This window comes from Rousettus aegyptiacus, unplaced genomic scaffold (genome assembly GCF_014176215.1).
Source record: "Rousettus aegyptiacus isolate mRouAeg1 unplaced genomic scaffold, mRouAeg1.p scaffold_m13_p_10, whole genome shotgun sequence".
In the NCBI taxonomy this organism is placed as follows: Eukaryota; Metazoa; Chordata; class Mammalia; order Chiroptera; family Pteropodidae; genus Rousettus; species Rousettus aegyptiacus.
Genome location: NW_023416285.1, coordinates 81,588,610 through 81,613,796, shown reverse-complemented (window position 1 = coordinate 81,613,796; position 25,187 = coordinate 81,588,610). Strand labels below are relative to the sequence as shown.

The 25,187-nt window shown below is 36.0% G+C and overlaps 1 protein-coding gene and 1 long non-coding RNA gene across 4 annotated transcripts in view; one reads left to right on the top strand and one right to left on the bottom strand.

The window, feature by feature from the left end:
* Window positions 1–25,187, top strand: part of LOC107518768 — a 64,316-nt gene that overhangs the window by 34,521 nt on the left and 4,608 nt on the right. The window contains exon 4 of one of the 2 annotated variants that reach the window (XR_001598946.2): window positions 22–79. This is a non-coding gene — a long non-coding RNA (uncharacterized LOC107518768). Of the gene's footprint in view, window positions 1–21; window positions 146–25,187 lie in introns of those variants that run through there. The other variant, XR_001598945.2, reaches the window with a different exon arrangement.
* The window catches only part of MPP7 (membrane palmitoylated protein 7), a 217,630-nt gene continuing 192,993 nt past the window's right edge, over window positions 551–25,187 (bottom strand). Inside the window, exons 13-17 of one of the 2 annotated variants that reach the window (XM_016160773.2) lie at window positions 17,641–17,721; window positions 7,780–7,873; window positions 6,643–6,751; window positions 5,050–5,193; window positions 551–3,556 (exon numbers count right to left, since the gene is read on the bottom strand). In XM_016160773.2, coding sequence (XP_016016259.2) covers window positions 3,377–3,556; window positions 5,050–5,193; window positions 6,643–6,751; window positions 7,780–7,873; window positions 17,641–17,721 — 608 coding nt within the window. In that variant the 3' untranslated portion in view covers window positions 551–3,376. The remainder of the gene's footprint in view (window positions 3,557–5,049; window positions 5,194–6,642; window positions 6,752–7,779; window positions 7,874–17,640; window positions 17,722–25,187) is intronic. The other variant, XM_016160774.2, reaches the window with a different exon arrangement.

Below are 25,187 nucleotides of genomic sequence, written 5' to 3'. Positions count from 1 at the left end.
TATTGAATACGTCTATCCCAGGTTTTGTTCCAGTGCTTCACATGGATCATTTATTTCATGCTCACAAGAATCTGATGAGGTAAGTACTATTATTGCCTTCATTTTTCTGATTAGGACCAGAGAGATTAAACTACTTTCTAGTTTAATCTAGGCTGCAAAGTTGGTAATTAGCAAAAACTCAAGAATTCTTTTTAACTGCTGCACTGTATAAGCTTTCAGTGGAAACAGCTGGGGCTAATTGGCTCACTGTTGAAGCAAGGCCAATAATTAGCTTGTCTGTATAAGCAGGTGGCAGGTGTCCTTATATGCACAGTGGAAAAAGTTTAGCTTTGCCTGTAGGGGGAGTGGTGACCCCATCATGGGTGGGCGGGGATGGTATGGGTAAGAGCAGGACTCATGAATTCCATCTCCCAACAACCTTGATAAAACCAACAAATTGTTTGAAACAAATTTTAGACATAAAAGTTCAAATAAACCACTTAGTATCAGTAAAAAACAGAATTAGTTCTGCCATGAAAAGCAGTGTGATAGATCTCCAAGTACAAAACAATTACACACATGTTTTGAAGATACTTTATTAAGACCAAAGGTTTTCTGTTACATTTATAAATCCTTACTAGTCAAAAAGAATAAATAATAAAAATCTATATCTTCAGGAAGCATTTAACATAGTTTTGTAAATCTGAGAAGTTTCCATGTTTGTCAATTTAAATTAGTACAATTTAGATATATCCAGCCATTATATAATACCAGGAATGTCAACCTTAACAACATCAATATTGATAGGTATAATAATGGTAAAAAAAATTGTATTTCAGTTTCACCTTTTTAACCAATTTTAATTTATTAATCATGGGAACATAGAATTTTTTTGATCTTGGATTTTAAATATATATACTTAAGTAAACATTCCTCTTCTCTCAAATAGTGGCTAGCACTGTTTCAGGAGAAGGCTACCCAAAGAACAGTACAGTGCAGTACACAGTGCTAGTCTCCTTCCTGGAGAAGGAGGTTGGGGATGGAGAAAATACAGAATTAATCAAGGGCCTTTAGCTATAGTTGTCAACCAGCCCTTGGAGTTAGCCTGCCTTATTAAACTAACTAGATCTATTTGTAAGCATCAAGACAGCCATCTAAATGTCACTTGTAAGACCATGTATGCTACCTGATAAAGTATTTCTCAAAGTACCCCTTTTCATTATTTTCAAAATATTGCTCCGTTCCAGTCTAAAAACAGGGGGGAAACTCTGGACAGTTATTTTTGTAACACCTCCATCACCAAGAAAAAGGACTCAGTTTCTGCCACCTAACACTATCCTTACCCCCATAGTGCAGAACTGAGGCATTATCTGCAGATTAAAAAAATAATCCATGTAGATATCTCAGAACAAAAGAATTTAGACTGCCTAAATGATACATTTCCCATTACTCTCTGTACAGGAAATCTTGATTTATAGGAAATTTCATTCAGTAACAGAGAAAACATTCTACCCAAAACATCTACGTAAGACTTACGTTTCCTTAGACCAGCTGCACAGCTTTCAAGTGTGGCTATAGGGGCAGATTTGGCAACTGACCCCACCTTTTTAAAAACCTGTATCACTTGCTATTTAGTTCATAAACTTAGAACTCATTGTTTGGATTATGTTGTTAACATTTAGTCTAATTAAGTACTTTGGTGTGAGTGTGTATCAAAGGCCATTGCCATTTTTGTCTTTCTGATGTGAAATGTGACATGTCTGAAGAAAATCCAGTGGATAATATCAAATGTGCAGTGCACATATAACACAGTAGTGGATCTGTGTACAAATAAAGGTCAAATATTTACATGGAATGTTGACCCTGACTTATAAAATTACTACTTTAAATTATGCCATCTATACAATTTTATGAAGAGCCCCATTTGATAAAAAAATATGCTTTTCAAATAGTTCATAAATATATAAAATTTCACTACATTCTATTTTTCTTTAAACTTGACATCTAAACTCTTTACAAATCAAAAAATAATTTTTTCTGTTTGAAAGTCATAGATGAAATGATTTTTGAGTGGCAAGACATGTCTTATGGACATTCTAGTATTTTGATCTAATTACTTGCTGATCAGTAGTATCAAAGAAAAACGAGAGATCCCATCTAAATGTTTACATTATAAGCCTTTTCTTAAACTTCTTTAAAAATGGCAAGATCAGAATGATATCTGGCCAGTGTTAAGGATTATTTTGATGATGAAGAATAAGTTAACATTACATGAAAAATTTTCTAAAATACATCTTAGTGCAATTTAAATATACGGTGATCAACTGTGCACATTTGAAAATTTTCCTTTAACTGAATTAGTAACATGTAAGACCTCTACTTTTAGAATAGGAATCACATTCTTATAATTTATGGGGAAAATCCAAAGCCAGCTAAAAAAACTTTTTTGGTGACTTCAGTAATGCCGTCTGAGGATATACAAATAAAAAAAAGTCCTTCGTAATCATTTCTTACCCCAAGATAACACCATTCTAAGATTAATGCCACAAGGAAAAGTTTTAGTTATATATATTTTATATGTCTCTCTTCCCTCGTTAAATATTGGTTGAGTCACTGATATGTACTCATAAGGCCTTCTCAAGCTACAACACAAGGGCCACTAAGGCAAGTTTTCAATAATTCCTTCAAGAATGATTTTCAAATGCACACGCTGTGAACAACATACAGCAGGCCCTCGAATAATGTCATTTCGTTCAATGTAACTTTTGTTGTAACGATGAGATGCCATGGGAACTTAACTCATGTTTATATCAACTAGCCTGTGATAACACTGGTTTCATTATACATTGTTAAACACCATTAACCACATTCAGCGAGGACTTTCTATATTGTGTATACGTAAGAAAAAGGTTGCACTTTTAGAATAGAAAGGGGACTCCTCCTTACTGGCAGCCCAGGTGAATCTATGATGATCCACTCAAAAAATGGCAGAGCTGTCCTGTCTGGAGCCTGCTCAAAGCTGCTAATACCTTCATCTGCGGACATGCAGACTTGATGGCAGTCTCAAGCACTGAACTCTCGCATATATTCTCTAGCTATGTCTCTCTCAAAAGTTCAACCTCATCTTAGAGCTACAGAGTAAAGACATCCAGAAAGTTTAAAGCTTTGCTTAGAATACACTACTGTGCAAATTTTGATTTTGGATCTTACACTCAAACATTATATGTTTGAAATAAGGCTATTCTTAAAAAAGATACAAACAGAACCAACATTCAATTTTAACCAAGATTGCACATCTATGACAATGATACAGATTTTTAAAAACCCTACCACCAAAATGGTAACTGATTCAATCATGCACTCTACAAAAAAAAATGATTATGGAAATTTCTCTTAGTTATGAATGTAACCAGCTCACTGGGACCCAATGGGTTTCTGTCTCCAGTTTGTCAAAAGTTGTTTTTAGCTCTTTGAATGCCACGGTGAGATCATCATTTATTATAATTTTGTCAAAGAGATGACCATATTGGCTTTCCATTACCTGTGCTGATTTAATCATTTCTTGAAAGTCTTCTTCCTACAAAAGGAATATTTTTTAAAGTGGTTAACCGGGCAATTACATCACTTCATATCAGTGCATACATTCCACAAATGGTTTATCTAATGCTGTTCTGTGTCAATTCTTTCACCTCAGCCAGAAATGAACATTACCCTCTTTAATTACAAGTTCTTCAGAAGTCATAATTTCTAATACCATTTCCATGACTTGCTTATAACTAAACTGCTCTGACAAGAGTCAAAATTCCTGTCTTACCTGAAGTTCAGCATAATCAATCACTTATAAAGATATTTTAGTACTAAAATAGCTTGGTGGGAGGGGTAGGAAGAGTCTTTTAGCTTGATGCTGCATTTTTTTTTTTTTTTTTTTTTTGCTTATTCATGACAAGGAATTTGTAACAAAAACTACTTTTTCAGAGTTGGATACATTTGTGAAAGGACAGTTACCGTGTTCTTCTTATGTCTCATTAGAAGTGGATCCGGTGGGCCCTTCATACTCAGTTTTGAAACCAAGTATTTTAGTTGATTATATAATTCAAGACTATATTAACTATATATAAAATATGTGAGCTAGATCCTCACACTATGTTATCATTTATTATCTCTACTGAGAAACCTTTAAATTTATAAATAGTACAGTAACTCTACTCTGCAACATACTGAAGTAATTTCAAAGTCCACATTTCAATGTCTCAGAAGACTTCACCACAGAAAATTTAACTTTAGTGTTAAGCAAGAGCCCTGAGTAACTAACATCATATGACGTTACCCATTTAGCATGGATATGTACTGGCAGTATTGTAGGAAAAAGGTATTTATTAAATATTGGGAATCAAAAGCATGTCTGTATTTTGTAACCACAATTAATAGTGTACAATATAGACTAAAGTTCAGAATGAGTTAATCAATAGGAAAGGAAGAAAAGCTCTTGACATTTAATTTCTTTGCTTTTAATTTTTGATCCTAAAGTAGAATATATTAACTTTAAGGTTAAAAACAAAAAACAATGAAAGGCTTATCATAAATTGTTATAGTTGTTAATATGCCACAGTTGCCATTTATAATAATATTAACAAGAAATACAATTATTGAATAATATGAGTCTACTTGTCCTATACCCAAAATGCTTTTTCTTTTATTCTGCTAAATATGACTGTTGATGCAAGAGACAAGAAAAGGAAAATTATTAAAATTTTCATCTAGACTTTGGTATTTTTCCCATTAAAACTAAGGCTAGTTTGAAAACTAAGTGGTCTAACTTTTATATAAATGGCCTACAAAAATTTCATAAGTTATACAAAATAGTTTTGAGTCAATATAATATGCTATATTTTATATAGCACAAAAATCAATCATAGTACAATCACTCAAAAATATATGTACCTAAATACAATTCTGTATTATAGATTTTTGGATCAATTTATCTATTATAGTCTTCCTAAGGTAGCTGCTACTGCATATTTGATTTTAAGTACTGCTTGCATATTTTCACTAACGCATTATCATACTTACTGTAAAGGGCTTTGCAGCACCTTGGTCATCTCTGCTTGAAATAATCTTTGCATTTTTTCTTGTCTCCCTCAAACGCTCTATTGATGGAGGCTTTATAAATATCACATAGGGCTTAAATTCTAGTGTCCGTAAATGCTTCACTGTCTGCAAGGAAGAAGAAAAGTTTTCTTATATATTCTCATAATTTCATGAGTGGCTTTTATAGTAAAATTGAATTTTATTTTCTAAGGAGAAAATTCTTGAAAATTATTTTCTAATTAAGGTCAATAGGTCTTTCCGTATATTATTATTCAATCAGTTATTGATAATTAAATGTAATAAACACTCCTAATAAAATAATGGAGAATGCAACTTGCCTTTAAAAATGTTTCGAATGATGCCATAATTAATATTGAATAGAAGCGGCTAAAAAATACCATGAAACTGAATTTTAAGTCACATAACCCGAAGGTGCTGAGTTTAACAACCATCAGTACGTGAGAGTCTTCCAACCATCTCATTTAAGCCTCTTCAGAGGCACGGGTTCTCTTTCACTCTACTCTTCAGAGTGCCCTAGATAGGCGAGTCTCCCGCTCTCCCTTCTTGTCAACACTCCCCCAGCAAATACTTTATTTACACTGTGCTTCTGGGGATTCACCTGGCCGACAGAGGGTGAGAATTGAGACCTCTCCAGAACATGGATATAAATCATGAAGTCCCTTGAAAGTTTAGGCAGGCAGGTTACACGCGTGCGCATGCGTAGGGTGGCTGGCCATCGGGGAAAAGAGACGGACGGGATGGTGAGGCCCCGCGAATGCAGAGTGTAAACCACAGCGAGGGGGTTGGGAATGACTAGCCCCAGGACACAGGTAGAGAGGTGCTGGACAAGCAAGAGCGTTCCATCCATCACCGGGGACTAAGTTAGGAGTCAGCCTCCCTACTGACTCTTAAGAGGTACAAAAGGCTTCTCCGGGTCATTCTGGCTCTTGCAGGTTTGCACCCCAGGGTGCAGCCATCTGATGGAGGGAGAATCTGTGGCCTTTGGATAGTGAGAAAATGCCATGGATTGGTTTCTGCTAAAGTCTATGTGATATGACAAGGAACTGAATAGCTTTATCCATTCTCAGTCCACAGTATTCATAAGTCCCCAGGGTGCCAGGCAGAGATCTACCTGACAGCTGCAATGAGGATCTCACGCCATACAATTGCTGTGGATGCCTAGTTACAGATACAGAACCAAAATGGCCATTGTTGAAAATTATGAATACTTATAATACATAACACATAGGAATATATTCTACATAACATTTTTGAAATACAAAATACACAGAACATCTAAGAGTCATTATACTTGACAAAACTGAATATAAATAAGTTACACACACAGATCTCGAGACTTCCTCTACTCCTCTTTTCTAATAATAATACAGGTTTTTTTCTTCACCAAAGACTTCTTGTTCACCAAATTACACTGAAATGCTTTTGTCATCTTAGGAAAGCCGCATATATGCCCAAAGTGAGAAGACTTCCGAATTACGTCATGTTGAAATGCTCTCATGAAGTGCAGTAGATTACGTGAGCCTGAAGGTGTTGGAAAGCTCATGGTTTACTTACATGAGGCTGAACATCCAGCAAACAAACTTTGTTTTTAGCTAGCACAGACCGAACTGAGTCTATACTTGTGCCGTAGTAGTTGTTTTTATATTCGCCATATTCAATAAACCTATAGAAAATTAGACATGCATCAGAATCATTTATGAATTAAATATAGATAGATGGCAAGGCATAATTCCTATATACGAAAAGATATTTTTGCTGAACATGAAATTTTTTTACTGTGTTTAACAAACAGGGCCAAGTACTGAGAATGTCAAACTTTTAAAAAATCTTTTATTTTACATTTTTAAATCAGTAACACTTACTTGTATTACACTTAGGCAGAAAAAAGTACTTTAGTCCAGCAGTACTCTAATGTTTTCCATCACCTCTTTTTCAGAACTAATGCAATGCAATAAAACAGTGAATAAGCCAAACAATAGAAACTACTGAAATTTGACTGCACACTACAGAATAACCAAGCTAAGCTTCAGAACTAGAGGAGGACCTGGTTGGTGGCTAATGGAACCAGGGCAGCTGATTATGTGCTATAAAAACATAATCGCGGTGCCAAACGTGAAAAAAGCATTTTGATGTTTCAATAAAATCCCACAATCCTGCATTAAAACACACATTGCTCCCCCATACCCTAAAATATTCATTTTTAAACAAATGGATGACCTGGAGAGAGGGGACTTAGGGCTAGCCAAAGGATCTGATACAAACAAGATGATTACCATTATTTCAGTTCTTTGAAAAGCTAATGAGAGGGAGAGGTGTATGTGGAGGAAACTGTGGAACTAGGGATCTAGTGTAGTTATTTTAAAAATAAAATTCTATCCAAATTATATGTAACGATTCAATTAGTGGGGTGGAAGGAGGTCACAAAAAGACACTAGCAACCTTCCCTCATTTTTCAAAATAATTTCTACATGTTTAACTTATCAGAAACATAGCGGCTCTAGATTATTTAAAAATTACAGGTGAAGACTGATAATAATTACTAACTGAATTATCACCTTTTTTTTGGTTTCAAATATTATAAAAATTAAAATACATTTCAAATGGAAGGGGACCCTCAGGTGGCTTAAACTGGATATATAGGCACATATTTAAAAGCAAAAGTCACACAAAATCTAAGAAATATCCACTTACTTGTTGTTTTGTACATCTGTCTCAAACAAATGCTTGGAAATGAAAATATATTCAACACCATCACTCTCCTGGCTTCGTCTTGCTCTGGTGGTATCTGTGATTTAATGAAAAAGAGTTTAGAAAAGTCTACATCAGCCACCTTAGGGAAAATACTAAAGAAATCATCATGTACTAAAGTTTTTCTTCAATAAGGTTTTAAAACATATAAAAGAGCAAATTAGCTAATAAACTACAGCCAAATGCCATTAAGATTTTCCACTGTTATTAAAATTACATTATTTGAAGGTGGATTCAAAATTGAATTGCATTGTGTCTGTGCTATTACTATTTTGAAATTACTTATATGTTATAAAATGAAAATGGTATTTCAACCCTTGAGAAATATCTTTCTTTTGCAAATAATATGAATATTATCGTTATTATTTATCTTTATTCATTGAGGCAAGTCTAATGTCCACTAGGTTGTAAGGTAAACTTATCTCACTCTTCCACACATGGCACGTAGTGGGTATACCATCAAAGTTTTGTTTTACTAACTGAATGAAGTCATAGGCCTCTACATGCTTGCTACTCATTCTTCCTTTGCAAAATTATAAACATCTTCTTGGAATGCTATTAAACTTCCAAACTCTCAGTAAGTTTTTCTAATTATTTTTAATGAATTATAATGGAGCAGAAAAATACAGGATTAGTTTTAAAAACAAAAAGAAACTAAGGAGTTGCAGTGCTAGTATGGCAAGTGAAAAACAACGTTTCATCCTTCCTGCTGATTACAATTAAAAATTCTGGACCCAAAATAACTATCTTTCAGGTACTTTGAAAATAAATAAAGCAGGTTGTAGAAAGGAGTCAGTCTGCATGGGAAAGAGTTTAACTTTGCCCTCAGGGTGGGCTCATTCACAGAGCAGCAGTGGAATGTGTGACTAAGTTCTAATAGAAGCCCTGACTTTTTAAAGAACCAGGTGGAAAAAAGCCCCGTGAGTTAAAGTGTGAGGAGAGAATCCAGGAAGGGAGCGAGCTGGAGAAGGAAATACTGTGTATGAACCCACAATAGTCTAAGAATAACCCCTGAGCTATACACATGCAGCTCAGACTCAAACCAGCATAGCAAAGTATTAAGAAGTGAACGGAGATCAGAATACACAAGTCTCAGCCTAACCCATGAACAACAGAAGTACTGAACACACCCATACCAATGTTAGGCTAGAACTGCGCTGAGAGTTGAACTATGCACACAAGTTTCAGACTTGCCCCTAAATACCTGACAGGGCAGACCCAAACCAACAAAGCAAAAGTTTAGAAAATTGAAATGAGATTTAAACTACAACTCACAGAAAATGAGACTGAACTTACAGTCTAAATATAAACTGATTACTTATTAAAGTAAGACATCAACATTCTTCAGAAGATCTTAGAGTTCTTGAGACAACATTGCATTTATAATATCCAAAATGCAATTTACAATTGTTCAATATAAAAGAACCAAGAAAATATGACCGGTTCTCAAGGGGAAAGATAATAGATGGCAACCCTGAGAGACCCAGAAGTTAGAACTATCAAACACTTTAAAGCAGCTATTATAACTGTGCTTCATGAGGTGAAGGAAAACACATTATAAAGGAATGAAAACATGAATTCTTAACAGAAATAGTAACAAAGAACAAAATGAAAATTTTAGAACTAAAATATACAATATCCAACAGAAATAAATCATTAGATGGGCTCAATAGCAGAATGGAGATGACAGAGAAAAGAGCCAGTGAACTTCAAAATAGATCAATAGAAATTATAAAATCTGAGTAACAAAGAAAAAAATTGAAAAAATATAAATGGAGCCCCAGGGACCTGTGTGAAAAAAATTGAGATGTCTAATGTAGGTATAATTGGGATTCTAGGAGAAGGAAAAGAGATAAAGGCAATATATAGACACACATACATATATATTTGAAGAAAGAATGGACAAAACTGCTAAAATTTGATTAATGACATAAATTTCATAGTTTTCATAAGCTCGACAAACTCCAAACAGGATAAATTCAAAAAATTATGCCTCAAAACATCATAACCAAACTACTAAAAGCCAAAGGAAAAAAATCTTGAAAACATCTAGAAAAAAACCAACACAGTACATAGAAGGGAATAATTATTTCAATGACTACAGACTTCTTATAAATCACAAAAACAAATCATTGAAGTAATATCTTTAAAGTACTGAAAGAAAAGATCTATCAACCAAAATATCTTTCAGGAATAAAGGCAAAAAAAAAAAAAAAAAACCCTCAGATGAAAAGAAACTAACAGAATTCATCAGCAGATCTGTTCTAAAAGAAATATTTAGAAATTGTGTGTGTGTGTGTGTGTGTGTGTGTGTGTGTGATGAAAAGAACTATTTAGAAGGAAAAGTTAGTTCTTCAGGAATAAAGAAAGAGCAGCAAAAAGAATAGTTAAGCAAATATAGAAGTCTAGTTTTTCTCCTCTTAAGCACTTTAAAATATGTGACTGATTTAAAGTAAAAGTTTTAATACTATCTGGTGGAGTTTTCAATGTATGTAAATATAAAACATTTGACAACTACCACAAAAAGATAGGAGTAGGGGTAAAAGGACTTATATTATCGTAAGGTTTCTAAATTTTATGTGAGATGGCACAAAGTTAATTCTAAGAGGACTGTGAATGGTTAGATATATGCACGTGGTAATCCCTAGAGCAGCCACTAAAAAAGTAATGCAAAAAGACATAAGCATTCAGCCAACAGGTAAATTAAAATGGAATACTAAAATATATTCAAATGATCAAAATTTAAAAAGGGTAGAAAAAGGGAAGAAAAAGAAAAAACAGATGATTAATAGAAAACAAATAATAAAATGGTAGTTTAAATTCAATCATTTCCATAATTCAGGAAATGTTAATGGTTTATATATGCTCCATTTAAAAGGCAGAGATTTATAGAATAAGTAAAAGCAAGACCCTAGTACGTGATATCTATAAGACACATTAAATATAAAGACACAGATAAGTTGAAAGTAAACAGATGGGAGACAATATACAGTAAGTCCTCACTTAATATCATGGATAGGTTCTGTGATTTATAACAAAACCAGTTTTACCACTGGCTAACTGATATAAACAAGAGTTAAATTCTTACGGCATATCATCAATGTTATAACTAAATGATGTTGAACAAAATGACATTATTCAAAGATCTGCTGTACAATGTAAACAGTAAGCATAAGAAGGCTGAAGTGGCTACTTTAATATCAGGTGAAAGAGACTTCAAGACAAAGAGTATTACCAGAGATAAAGAGGAACATTTCATAATGATAAAAGGGAAACATAACAATTATAAATTTATATACACATAACAACAAAGCTTCAAAAACCAGAAACAAAGTTTATCTAAATTAAGTGGAGAAACAGACAATTTCAAAATCAGAAGAGGAGATTTTATTGACTCGCTCTCAACAATAGAACTATACGAAATGTAAGATACAGGTGATCTGAGTACCACCCCAATCTCCTGGGGCTAGTTAATATCTATATAACACCACATTCAATAACTTCAGAACACATTCTTTTTAAGTATACATGGTACATTTGCCAAAAGACAGATCCTATGCTGGACCATAACAAGTCTCAGTAAATTTTAAAGAATTCAAATCACGAACAGGATATTCTCTAACCATAAAATAATTTTAAAAACAATAATAATAAGCTATCTAGGAAAATCTCAAATGTCTGAAAATATATATTTTTATACAATTAAATAACACTTCTAAATAATTGATGCTTCAAAGATGAAATAACGAAATGAAAAAATACTGTGAAGTAGATGATAAGGAAAATACGACCTATCAAAATTGTGGGATAAAGATAATATAGTGCTTAGCGGGGAACATAGCTATAAATACTTAGAAGATCTAAAATCAGTGACTAAAGGTTCATCTTAAAAATTGCTAGACAGAGAAGACCAAAGTAAAACCAAAGCAAGTATGAGAAAATAATAAACAGAAATTAAGATAGGAAGGAAAAAAAGATACAATAAAGAAAATATAAAAACCTAAACTGGTCAAGAAAAAGAGAACAAATATTGCCAATATAGAGAATGAAAAGTAGTTATTACCACAGAACCTACGGACATTAAAAAGGATGAGAGTATTATGCACTACTTCATGCCAACGTATTTGACAATTTGATGAAAAGGACAAATTTCTTGAGAAACATAATGAATCAAAATTGAAACGAGAGGAAACAAAAAGCCTGAATAACCCTGTATCAAATAAATCAAATTTACATTTTTATTTTAAAACCTTCCCCAAAGGAAAACTCCAGGCCCAGATGGCTGATGAAGTCTACCAACCATTCAAGGATGAATTAACACTAACCTTAAACAATTTATGTGAATAGGAGGATGAATCACTACTTAACTCATTGTATGAAAATCGAACAACTCCAATAGCAAAATCTAACACAGACATTAGAAAATTACAGATCAATATTCATCATAAAGTTTTATGCAGAAGTCCTCAACTAAATCATTAGAAGTCAAATTCAATTATTTATATCTATATCTATATAATTTTTTTTTAATTGTAGATCATGACCAAGTAGAGATTATCTCTGGTGGCTTAACATTTGAAAATAAATAGAATTTACCATATTAACAAAATGGTAGATAACACATGGTTATTTCAACGTATGCAGAGAAAGCATTTTTAAAAAACCCAAACCCCATTCACAATAGAAAATTAAAAAAAAAAAAAAAAAGTTTCACCAAACTAGGAATCATAGGGAATGCCCACAAACAAATAAAGGGACTCAAGGAGCCAACATCATGCTTAATGGTACAGCATTGAACTGTTGTCCCCTGAGATCAGGAACAAGGCAAGTATGTTAAATAACACAAAAAACAACTTGAAATAGATCAAATGTAAAACCTAAAACCATAAAAACTTCTAGGAAAAAAAACAGAAGAATATCTTTGTGATCCGGAGATAGTAAAAGATTTTTAGATTGAACACAAAAAGAATAAAACATAAAAGAAAAAATTGATGTTAGACTTTGTTAAAATTAAAAACATTTGTTTTGAAATACACTACTGAGAAAATGAAAAAGCAAGCCACAGACTTGAAGAAAATATTTGTAACATTTATCAGATAAAGTACACAAAAGTGTTGACAAGGATGTGAAGCAACTGGATCTTACATACACTGCCGGTGAGTTGTAAAATGGTATAACCATGTTGGAAAACAGTTTGATAGTTTCTTTAAAAATTAAACATACGCCTACCATATGACCCAACCATTCTACTCTTACTTACTTACCCAAGAAAAACAAAAACATATGTTCATCAAAACACTTGAATACAAACCTCATAGTAGGTTTGTTTGTAATAGCCAAAACGAGGGAAAATCACATATTCATCAACAGATGAATGAACAAATTGTGGCATTTCTGTACAATGGAATAGTACTCAGAAATGAAAACGAATGAATTATTGATCTATAAAACATGAGTAAATCTCAAACTTATCATGCTGAGTGAAATAGGCCAGGCCAAAAAAAAAGGGAGGAATATACTGTATAATGCTATTTATATAAAATGCTAGATGATTCAAACTAATCTGAGACAAACTAATAGCAACAGATCGGTGGTTGCCTGGGGACATGAGTGAGGGTGGATTACAAGGGGCACAGGGGAATTTTTTGAGGAGCTTGAAATGTTCATTTGTTGATTGGGGTAATGATTTCACATGTGCGGATATATGTTAAAACTGATCTAAATGCACATTTTAAATATGTGCAGTTTTTAAAATTACATCTCAATAATGTATAAAGGAAAATGTTACAAGTGGGGAAAAAGTAACCTAATACAAAAAGTAATGGATTTATAAAACCCAATTACAGCCAAAATTTAATTGCTCTCTATTTAGTTAGCAAGCATATTTTAATAAAACACTCAGATCTCCTCTAACAGTTTTTCATACTTCTGCTAGTGGAATACTAAAGTCACGCTATCCATTATGGAATGTCACACATTTGGAGAACAACACGAAGTACTGATAAATTTAAATCTATCATAAAAGCTACAAATAAATTTCATAGCAGAAAAATGTACTTTGCTAAGTGTACGTAATATGCTTCTAAGAACAAGAAGATATTAAAATTCATATGATGCCCTGATTCGAATTTAGGGTGAATATTCACTTACTACCTAATCCATTTTGTTATTGTTTGCTGATGTTCCTTTAACAAATAATAGGCGTAAGAAAATGTATTGTTGAAAATCAAAACAGAACTTTATGTGCATTAACTGGTTAAAAACAGTTTTATGTGCATTAGCTGGTTTCTCATAGACTGAGAAAAGGTTGCCTTTATTCACTTTCAATGGGAGAATACTTTGAAAAGCTGGAACACACATTTAATGATCACTGCCCTGACACACTGGGAGGGATAAAAATATTTAGATCCACATAAAGTGGACAAGACATTTCTGACCCTGCCGAACACACTTAAAAGGTAACATGTCTGCAACCAAATTGCTTCCTTATCGTGATCAATGCCAAGTATCCAGGTCCGATATAAATTTGTGGATGAAGAATTGTAATGTCTAATTGCAGTGAGGTATCATGGGGCATCTCACAAACTCTGTAGCAGTGAGGAATAACTGAATGAGGGACCTGAAAGTTCTTATGAAAAGGGAATTCGAAGGGAAAGGTGGGCAAAGCAGCCGCACTGCAGGCTGCTACCCCACCGTAGCTCACTGAGCTTAAGACAAACACCGAACGAATACGAGACACATTCCACACTTTTTCCCTGTTCCCAACAAAGTCCCAGAATAACCGCCACCATAAGCTAAGAAAAAAAAAAAAAATTTTTTTTAACTGATACCCTAGCTTACAATATATGTTTTTTTAGAAATCTCAAGTGAGACATCCTATGGACAAGGAAGTATTCTAGAACATGAGTACTGAGAAACCTATGAAAACAGTTAACTGTGATATATGCCTTCCTGAAAAACCACAGAAAGCGATAAACAAATATAGTTGACAGAGAGTGCCAAATCCAGACTATCAAGACCTTGGAATCTATCAAGTGTTTGATATCTACTGCAATGCTTTTTGTTAACTACTTAATTTACTGAGAGGCCCTTTCGAAAGACTGGTTATATTAATGGTCGTTTAGATTTGTTGATGATAACCTCTAGCCTTAAAACAACATTGATGCAACTTATCAAGGATGAAATTTCCCACAGAGAAGCCGACAGGCTTTGGCTTTCTTTAATATGGCTTTAGGGATCATTCTAAAAGATCGTATAATTTGTTCAGCCATTTAGCTCAAGAGCAAGAGCATTTACCTGATTTAGCATCCCTTTGAATAGCTTTTCTTTTAATCGAAATAATTGTAGAGTCACAAGAAATAGCAGATATAGCCCAGTGAGGTCCCAAGTAACCATCACTCAGCTTCTTTCACTGGAGGAAGGTATTAATCTTCCGTAACTGTCATGCTTGTCCAGAGTAGAAAAATGACATCGGCAAACTACCATTAATGAAACTACCAAGTATTTCATTTAAAAACCTGAGGTATGATATACACAGAAAAGTTCTCGTGTAAGCTTTATAAATTTTCACAGACCAAATGCTCTCATGTAACCAGAACTCTATAACAAGCAGCAGAAAATTGCCAGCATGTCACATGTGTTTCTGTTGGGTGTGTAGTAGGATGGAATCGCTGTACTAAGATGGACTCGCTGAGTTGTAAAGTGTTTGCTCAGCTTTGGTAGATACGGCCACTGAGGTTTCCCAAGTGGTCGAATTAATTTAAACTCCACGAGCAATGTGTGCGAATTCCATTGCTCCACGTCTTTCTCAATTCAGCCATTCTGGTGGAAATTTAGTACATGTTTTGGAAAGGAGAGTTATAGAGTTAAACATCAAACAGAATACTGGTGGTATAATCAAAGCAATGCTTTTTCTCTAAATAATCAAGACTCTACCTTAAGTATTGTACAGAGCAAAACAATCTAAAATTCCAAAATTGCTTTTAAAATATAGGCTTCTTTAATTAATAAAGTCACCTGAGTTGGTGCTATAGCTGTACTTTCCAAACATGTGATATTATGAATCACCTGGGATGCTCGCTGTAAATGCAGATTTTCAGACATTCTGTCAGGTCTCCTTAAGGAGAATCTCTTTTGAAGACCCCATAAGAGATTCTTATCATCAGGCAAGTCTGGAAAACGCTGCTATGAGGGGATGTTTTGACATTAACTGTTTAAAAGTGAATCAGAGTCGAAAATTACTACTTTGGAGATTTCTCTGGCGAGTTCCAGCCCCAGAACCTGTCTGTGTGTTGTCAATTCTTCAGAGGCAAATATGACTTTAACAGATGGATAAACTGAGGCCAGCGTGCCTTGCCCCAGGTCCTTGAGTAATACCAAAACTCTCAGAGAGGAGTATGTTGGATAGATAGTCTCATGATATTTCTCATCTTCAAAAGAAATCGATTTTTCCTACTAACCAGGCTACAAAATGGGATACAAAAAAGAGAATCTGTAGTTCGAAAGGACTATATAGTGACAGGAGGCAGAAAATGAAGTGGTAACACACAACCTGGTTTCAAATTCAAGTGCAGTTATCACCTGTGGGACTCTGAGTCAGAGTTTCCTCTCTACCCCATTTCCCTCGGTGAAATGGAGATATCACTCATCTTGACTATCGCTGGGAGCACAAAATTAAGACAAATAAAAGAGATGAATACACAGTAGGAAATTAATAAAGTCATTATTTTCCTTTGTAATCTATTTTTCCATCCTCTTTTGTAATTGTTCACCTGTAAGCTTAACTAGGGGCATGTTTTGTAAAATTTTCTAATTACCTGTATATTGCAACTCAGCTTTTGTAAGAGAAGTGAATAATTAAAGTGAAAAAAGAAAACTAATTTCACATTTCCACATTTTCCTTTACTTTCATCTCGGTTGGTGGAAACCTTCAGACCTGTAACTTATGGCTGAAAATGATTACAAACAATAATTTGGAAAAATGTAGTAACAAGGAGTAACTTGAGGTAATAGAAAACTATAATTTTAAAATAAAGTTGAACTCTTCCAAAACTAAAGAACATTGCTAAGGGCAATATACAAACGGCTTTTTTAAAAAATAAAAAATAAAAAAACAGTACTAAAACCACTTGAAAAAGCCAACATTTCAATTTAGTCTTTTAAACAGCTTTCTAACATCAACATATTAAGTAGTCAAATGGCATTTATTCTGGAGATCAAAATGCTTCCAGAATCACATTTTATTTGTAAGAATGCCTGTGAAAACCACTTTTATAAAAATAGATGTAATTCTGTGTACTGAAAAGCCTACCATATTTGGATTATATGGCCATGAAAGGCCCATTTAACACTATCTGCCAATTACTACATATAAAAAGTAATTAAGAAAGTTTATATTATAAAAAAGCCTCCTTCAGCTTTCTGTGCTTTGGTCCTTCTAATCTTAAAGCCAGGGAAAAACTCTGGAAAATATTAGCACTTATTTTAGGAAATGGAATAGGCTTCCATTTAGAAGAAAATTTGTAAATAATAATTTGATGTCATTTGCATATAAAAATTCACCATAAAAACTGACAGTAGGAAAGCTATGATTAACAAATATCTAGCCAGTGATCTGTATAATTTGGAGCAAATCCCTTAACCCTTGTGCCTCAGTTTCCTCCTCTGTCAAATGTGGATAATGTTGCTATATATATCACAGGGCTGTTGTGAGGTCTAGGTGGTGATGCTTAATCAATGGCTGGCACCCCACGTGCTGTGTAAGTGTTGAGCAGTTGTAATCGCATCTAATAAGACAGGACTTACGGGGCACTGTCACACCATAGTGTTGTGTGTCACTGATCAGCAGCTTTCGTTTCAGTTCATTCAAACCTACTCCTACAGGACCTGAAAAATAGGATAATATAAATCCATTACCAAACAAAACATTATATCAACATATTTATAATGAACATGAATCCACTGAACGGACTGAAAACATGCATCAAACTTCACATGCGTCCCAAGTACAGAGATTATCTCGAGTTGTACACAAGAAAAAGCTAGTATTTTTGTTGTTTATTTACTTTTAAAATTTTCATCCCCACCTCTCCATTAAAAAGATTATGATATGCAGAAGAGCCTAAAAGTACGTTCACCTAAAAAAATGGAATTGCACAGTCTAGATAGCAATCTTAAATGTTTTTAGATCTTAATAAAAAAAATCTTTAAATCTTAATTTTATTTTAGATGCAAATCTAATGATGCATTTTAAATTGGCAAAACCATCAGCTGCATTTGCATTTATTTGTCAAGGTCTTCTCTTCTACTGTGTATTTTCAGTTGGTCCCTAAACATTTGAAAAATTGCATAGACATTACTTATTTAAATCAATCAACGCATACATATACTAAACACCCATAATGAACACGGCATATAGTAGACGCTATGGAGAATCAAAGATAATCAAAGATGAAAACTCTGTTTTCAAAGAAAGTAACTGGGTTGAAAGAGTCACACAAAATGTTTAAGAGGCTGGGGCCAAAAACAAAGAGCAGTTTCAGATATGAGTCAAATCAAAAGTTAGAAAGGTACAAACCCCAAATGGCTAGCTTCTCACAACTCCCCAGTGAGGATCTACTTAATGATGATGTCATGCACTGGGTAGAGCAAAAGTTGTGGAGCCAGACCACCCTGAGTTAGAGTCCCACCTTCATTACTTCCTCACCGGGTGATATTAAGTGCTCTAGTCTGAATGTGTGTGTCACCCCCCAAGTTCACGTGTTGGAACTCTAATGCCCAATGTGATGCTATTAAAGTTTGGGCTTTTAGGAGGTGATTAGGTCACGAGGGTGGAATCCTCATGAATGGGATTGGTGCTTTTATAAAAGAGCCCTCACAGAGCTCTGTCGCCCCTTCAGCCTTACAGTATACAGGGAGACATCTGTCATCCGGAAGAGGGTCCTTGCCCCACCATGCTGGCACTCCGATCTCTAATTCCCAGCCTCCAAAACTGAGAAATAAATTTGTCGATTATGCGCCACCCAACCTGTGGTGTTTTCCTGTGCAGCTGGAAAATACTAAGACACTGGACAAGTTAAAAGTCTTTGAGTCTGATTAGACTTCAGTCTAATTCTGAAAGTAATTATGAACTAAGTAATTATGCTTCCTTCTAGGAGGAATAAATTAAGTCTTATGGGCAGTGCCTAGCACAGAATCCAGGTATTCGAGTGTTCACTCACTTGCCTACTTCCTCTTTTGAGCTTTGGAAAGAATAAGGTTTTATGCCAGACAATGAAGACCATGTAGATGGAGAGAGAGTAGGGTGGGCATTCCAGGTGGAGGGAAAAGTGTGAGCAAAGACTAAGAAGCTAGAGTTGGGGACTGTGCCTTCTTCACTCTGCTACTTCCAGGCCCCTCACTCTGTAGCAAAGACCTACCCCACTGCTGGTCATTCACTACCACCTTGTATCTTTCCACAAACCATTGTCAAGCACCAATTCTCTGGCAACTTCCCCTGCTTGTTCTCTAAGACAGTGGTTCTCAATGCCCCCTTTTCATACTAAATACTCCATAATATCCTACTTGCATCCTAAATGCATTTCATAGCTAATATAACTTACTAGTACACATAATTCCTCCCTCCACATTAATATAATGCCTCAGTTTAATAGATACAAAGGTAAAAAAGTAAGTTATGATAAAAGGATCTATTTCAACATGGAAATGCGTGGGCATGACTGGAGTAGAAAACCTAAAGAAGTCAGATGTTTGCACATACTTATAATAAATAAGTTTGGATAAAGAGTAATAAAAAGATTAGGAACCAAGAAAGTACAGGAAAATGAGAGCCAAAAGGTGCATGTTGACATTAGAATAAGGATTAGCAACTGGATAGAAACCACGGACGAGACTGGGCTGTGATAAGAAAAACCGGAGACAGTCTGAATTGAGAAAAGGATGACATGTGAAGACGATCAAAGTTAAATATTATTTTTGCAAATGACCTGCCCCTTGCACATGAGTGCAGTGTGACGGTAACTCCCTGTGGGGTGGAACAGTGCTTCGCTGTCACAGAAGGCAGACCCTCTATCTGGAAACCCCACTACATGCTGAGTCGTCATTTCATTCCCTAAACATCTAACGTAGCGTTTGGAAGTCATGTGGGATACCCGTCGGATTTTTGTTCTGTAGAAATGTCAAAGCTACTTCTCTGGCCCCTTCAGCCATTTTTTTATTTAAAAACAAACAAAAGAAAAACATCCATAATGCTCCCCTGTGGGCAGTACCACACCCACTGAGAAGCACTGCTCTGAGACTTCAGCACCTGGCTCTTGTCACTGTCTGTACTTCAGTCCTACCACTGTCGTGGGGAACCTCAGCACCCATGCAAACACCCTTCAGAATGCTAGCCACTTACTTCCCTGATCCCTGACCTCTAGTGACCTCTCTCCGTTTCAACCACTTACTGGGCAAACCTTGACTCTGCCATTGCTAGGGGTTACTTCCTACTAAAAATTTAATTCCAGCTTCCCAATATGATTTCAATCTCTGATCCTTTTAGCTCTCTGAGTAATTCCTCCCGCACCTAGTATCATAAGGACCTCCGTGCTTTCATTGCTTTCTCAGGCTTTCATGTCTTCACATCCACGGGCCATGTTTTCTATTCTTCTGCTAATATCCTCAGATTTCTTACACGTTGTCCTTTGACCACACCTGCCGAAGAAACTACCAGTCTAAGCTCAATCCAATGGGCCCCCTCCACACCTACACCTGACTACTGAGTGCGGAAAACCCATCAGCCCTGGTGCTGTAATGCCATATAGTCATGCTCTCCACACAGATGCTAAGACCTTCTTGCTCTCCAGCAATTATTCTGTGTTTTCCTTATCAATTATATTTCTTAGATCTCTAGCTTGGTAACTTCATTCCTCCAGTCTCTTCTCTAGTCACACCTGGGAGCCTCCTTGTCTTCGTTAACATACTCCTATAATCAAACAATTGTCAAAGGCTGTCAGTTTTACCCCCTAAATCTCCTTCATTTCTAGGATTGTGTTGCCATGGCTGCTGTACTAGTCCAAGATACTACCGTTTTGCCTCTCCTAAAACTGCCTCTTCCTAGTGGCTGTCCCATCGTTGCTCATCGGCCACTTTAATCCATCATCACCCAGCAGCCAGAAAGGTCTTTTAAGGAGCTCTTCTCATCCCCTCACTCCCTTAACATTCTTAGAAATGTAGCTTCCAGTGGCTCTTCTGAAAGAGATGAAAATCTTTACACAGCTCTGTGATCTGATCCCAGTCTCATCCTCCTGCCTTGAAGCATATGCTCCAGCTGCTCCCCAGTCCACCCGAAGCCCCAGGCAATTCTGATACGCCTCAGAGCTCAGCTCAAACAGCGCTTCCTCAACAGTCTCTCTTGACCCCGCAGCCCATGTTCTTCATTTATATGTTATCGGAGCATCTTTTACATCTCCCTCATAATGCTTAATAATCCTAATTCAACAGTTAGGTAACACATCGCTCAATGAGCTGTCTCTGAGCAGCGGACGGAGGTGCTGTGAAGGCAGGAATTGTATTATCCCATTTACTGTCTCCCTACAGTAAGCAAGCCCTCGATAAAAATCTGCTGAACGAAGGAAATTTCTAGTGTTACCGTCATCACCTCAAGGCCAGTAGAAGACCTCAAGTACTTCAGAGAACACAGACACCAACCAGTGCAGTGTCGTCGGTGTGTGCATCTAGACCCATCGAGATCGTGCTTTGTCGTCCTGTCGGTGTGCACCTTTACGCTCAGGATGCGCCTTTACGCCTTCTCTTAGAGATCTCTTCCTGAAACTTTACAACTCTCATGCTGAAGCTCCTTTCCATTGGCACTTGATAAGTTCTCTCCTGCCTTAAAACAGCAATAATGATAAAACACAAAAACACAAAAGTCCCTTAACCCGATGCTCTTCTACAGCTACTGCTCACGCCTGTCTCCACCATCCTGGCTTAAGCTTCTGTCATTTCTCACCAGCATCTCGCATTCTTCCCCCGTCGCATCAGAATCAAGTGTAAGTTTCTTCGACAGGTTTACATAGATCGCATGTCGTGAGCTGCCTTTCTCTCTCTGATCTTCACTCGTGCCCCTCCTTCCTTTGAGCTGCACACCCCAGCTACAGGAGGTTGCCGCTGCTGCCGGAAATGTGTGGCAGGTGCTCCTCAGTGTTAGGTCCTCAGCACGTGCCGCTGCTTTTACAAAAACACTCCTGTCCTCTCTTCACATGCTAATGCTTGCTTGTTGTTCAGGATTCAGCTTAGAGATACCCTATGGAATCTTCTCTGATACTTTAAATTTTTTTTTAGGTACCAAGTTTACATGTTCCCTATACTCCCACTTTAGAGGACTAAACACATTATATTGTAATTGTCTGTTTACATGTCTTTGTCATCTAGAAGTCAGTGACTTTCCCTAGCTGGCAAATTTCAGGCACTCATAATTTTGTTTTATTGATTTATACTCAGGAACTATGCTGGAATGGAGGTAAACTATTTGTTGAATGAACCAAAGGAGTGGGAGTTAAAGGTAAAAAGCATTTGCGCCCAGAATGCCTGATACAATGGTTAGGTAATGTGCTCAGGTCACTAAAAGAAGTTGGCGGAGCTCGTATTTGAACTTGGTTCATTTTTTTTTTTTTGATATTTTATCATATGTTTTTCTTTTAAAATTTTATTTATTAAGTTTACTGGAGTGACGTCAGTTAATAACATATAAGTTTCAAGTGTACAATTCCATAATACATCATCTCGAGAGTATCATGCTAAGCAAAATCAGTCAGACAAGGACAAGAACCAGATGATTTCGCTCTTGCGGGATATAAAACAGCAACAAATGAAATAAACGCTTGAACTTGGCTCTCTTGATCTTAAGATAAAGAGAAGCTGAAGGGAGAGTGACAACGCTGACTCTAATATAGTGAGTTTAAGGGAAGGAAATCTACCTAAACCGAGACAAGAACCGTGATGTAATAAAGAGGCCAACACGAGGGTGCCCTGGTGAATGCAGTCACCTGAACGTAAAACTCGAGACTGCGAGAAGAGACGAAATCTTTAAGGGAGAGGAGGACAAGAATTTAGTGACTGTCTACAAAATGCCAGGCTACTCTAAAGGTATGAAAAATATTTAGAGTAAGTACTAAATTCACTCTTTAAAAGTAAAGAGAAAACAAACAAGAAAAACAAGGGGCATTACAACGGAGCTGCCTTCTGTATACAGATGACGCAAACCCAGTTATGTACGCGCAAAGAAAAAGACGGCAGCAAGCAGAACAAAACACTGAAACTTAAATATGGGACCTGGCCTGCCACACCCCCACTCCTCCCCGCAACCCCAAGACACCGAGCACTAAAAGGGGTGATGTGAATTTACTATTTATTCAGTAGGTCTCTGCTTCCCAGAGTGTGAGATAGTTTGCTGAGAGTCTAGCTTTATTCTTTATTTCTTCTACCTACACCAAAACACACACACACACACACACACACACACACACACACACAATTTTAACTCTGGAAGAAAACGTTTGTTCGAATTAGTGAAAAGTATGCCATCTTGATGTGATGCCCTTATATTCTGACAACATTCAATTCCAGCCCTTGCATACTCTCTGCAGAGAGCTCGCTTCACTGCACACTCATGGAGTATGCCAAGAATGTTCAGTGGCAAATGTTTTTTACTTGAAAACTTTCCTCTAGATTAGATTGGAGGTCATCATCTTCAAAGGTGGGAGTATCATCAAAAGAAGGTTAAAACAGGGATAAAATCTCAGTCCCTCTTAACTACAAAAATTGCCTGGTGAGCCTGCAAACATCGTTTTCCCTCACAGGCCATCGGTTCGATTCTGCCATCTACACTGGAGAAGTTCTAGAGTTTCTCCTCTTTAGATCTTGAGCTTAAAACTCAACTAAATTCACACCCCTGTCCTGTCTCCTTTTATGGTTAGACATAGGTTCACAGTGTTTTTAGTTGGCTGGTTTGTATTTAGAATATACAATCTGTTTACACTGCAGACAATTTGGGATGCAAACTGAGTTAGGTTCATTTGTATGTCTCTGCAATGGGACAGATTCATTTCCCCTTCAATACCTAAAATTTTACAATAGGTGAAATTCATTTATATGTATGTACATAAGTAAATTACTCTATTGTTTGTTTTCCTTTGCCTTGTTAATGCTAAGGAGAGGCAGAGACAATAATCTAAAGAGCAGATTTAAATCAAAGACAACAGGCTTCGCAACAATGATGATGATTATGACACAACAAGGTCATGTGTCACATGGTTACAGGGCAGGCATGTGCCACATGGTTAGACACACCATTACTAATCCTCAAAACATCCCTGCAACAAAGGTATTATCCTCCTTTTGCAGATAAGAAAACCGAGACAATCGAAGGTTAACTAACGTCCATAAGGTCGCACATCTGGAGTGCCGCTTAACTGGTATTCACAGCCTGTCTGTCTGACTCAGAAGTCGACATTCCTTCCATTCTGCCTATTATCTTATCAAAAGAATGCCAATAAAACACGAACCCAGGTAGCCAGTCACTCTGCTTTTACGGCTGTGATCCGTCAGGTCACGGAGTCTTTCACATGTCCCAAGCCGTCTGTCTGTGCTTGTGGAATAGGAAGACATTCTGGCTACAAAAAGTGGCAGAATTCAAATCTGGTCATCTCAAAACTCATTTCCACAGAACCTGTGAGTGGGCCAAACTGAACTTCATGCAGGCAGCGTGTGTGGGCAACGTGCCTGACTACACACGCAGGCACGCCTGTCGGGATTCTTGATTCGGGACTAAGGAAAATCAAATGCGATGATGATTTACTTACTATGATGTAAGTAAAAGCCAAAAAAACGCATTAAAAAATCATTTTGGAGATCATTAACTTGGAACTCAGGCAGTGAATTAAAGCTGATGTGCTTACTAGCTTTGAAAATAAAAGAACATTTCTATTCAAACCAGAAATGTATGTATTTATTGGTTACATTTTTTTTTTTAATTTCATAAGAATTTACAAAATCACTTTGTGGGCAAATTCTGGGCAGAATGAATAAAGCCATGTGTATCAATCCCCACTAGTTGAAGTTCTTGTAAAAATGTGTCAGATAATTAAGATGCTTAGACAGGCATATTATTTTAATTACTTTTGTGATTTAATTAGTAATTCCTCCCTGAAAGTGGGCAGCTGTGTTGTGTGTGATTTTATATAAAGGTTCATTCATTTCAGCCAAAGATAGAGTCTGTGTACGGTGTCGATAAAATGATGCTAGTAAAGTTTCTATTTAAAAGTTTACACTGACAAAAATATTCACTTTAACTAAATGCAAACATGCTTTTA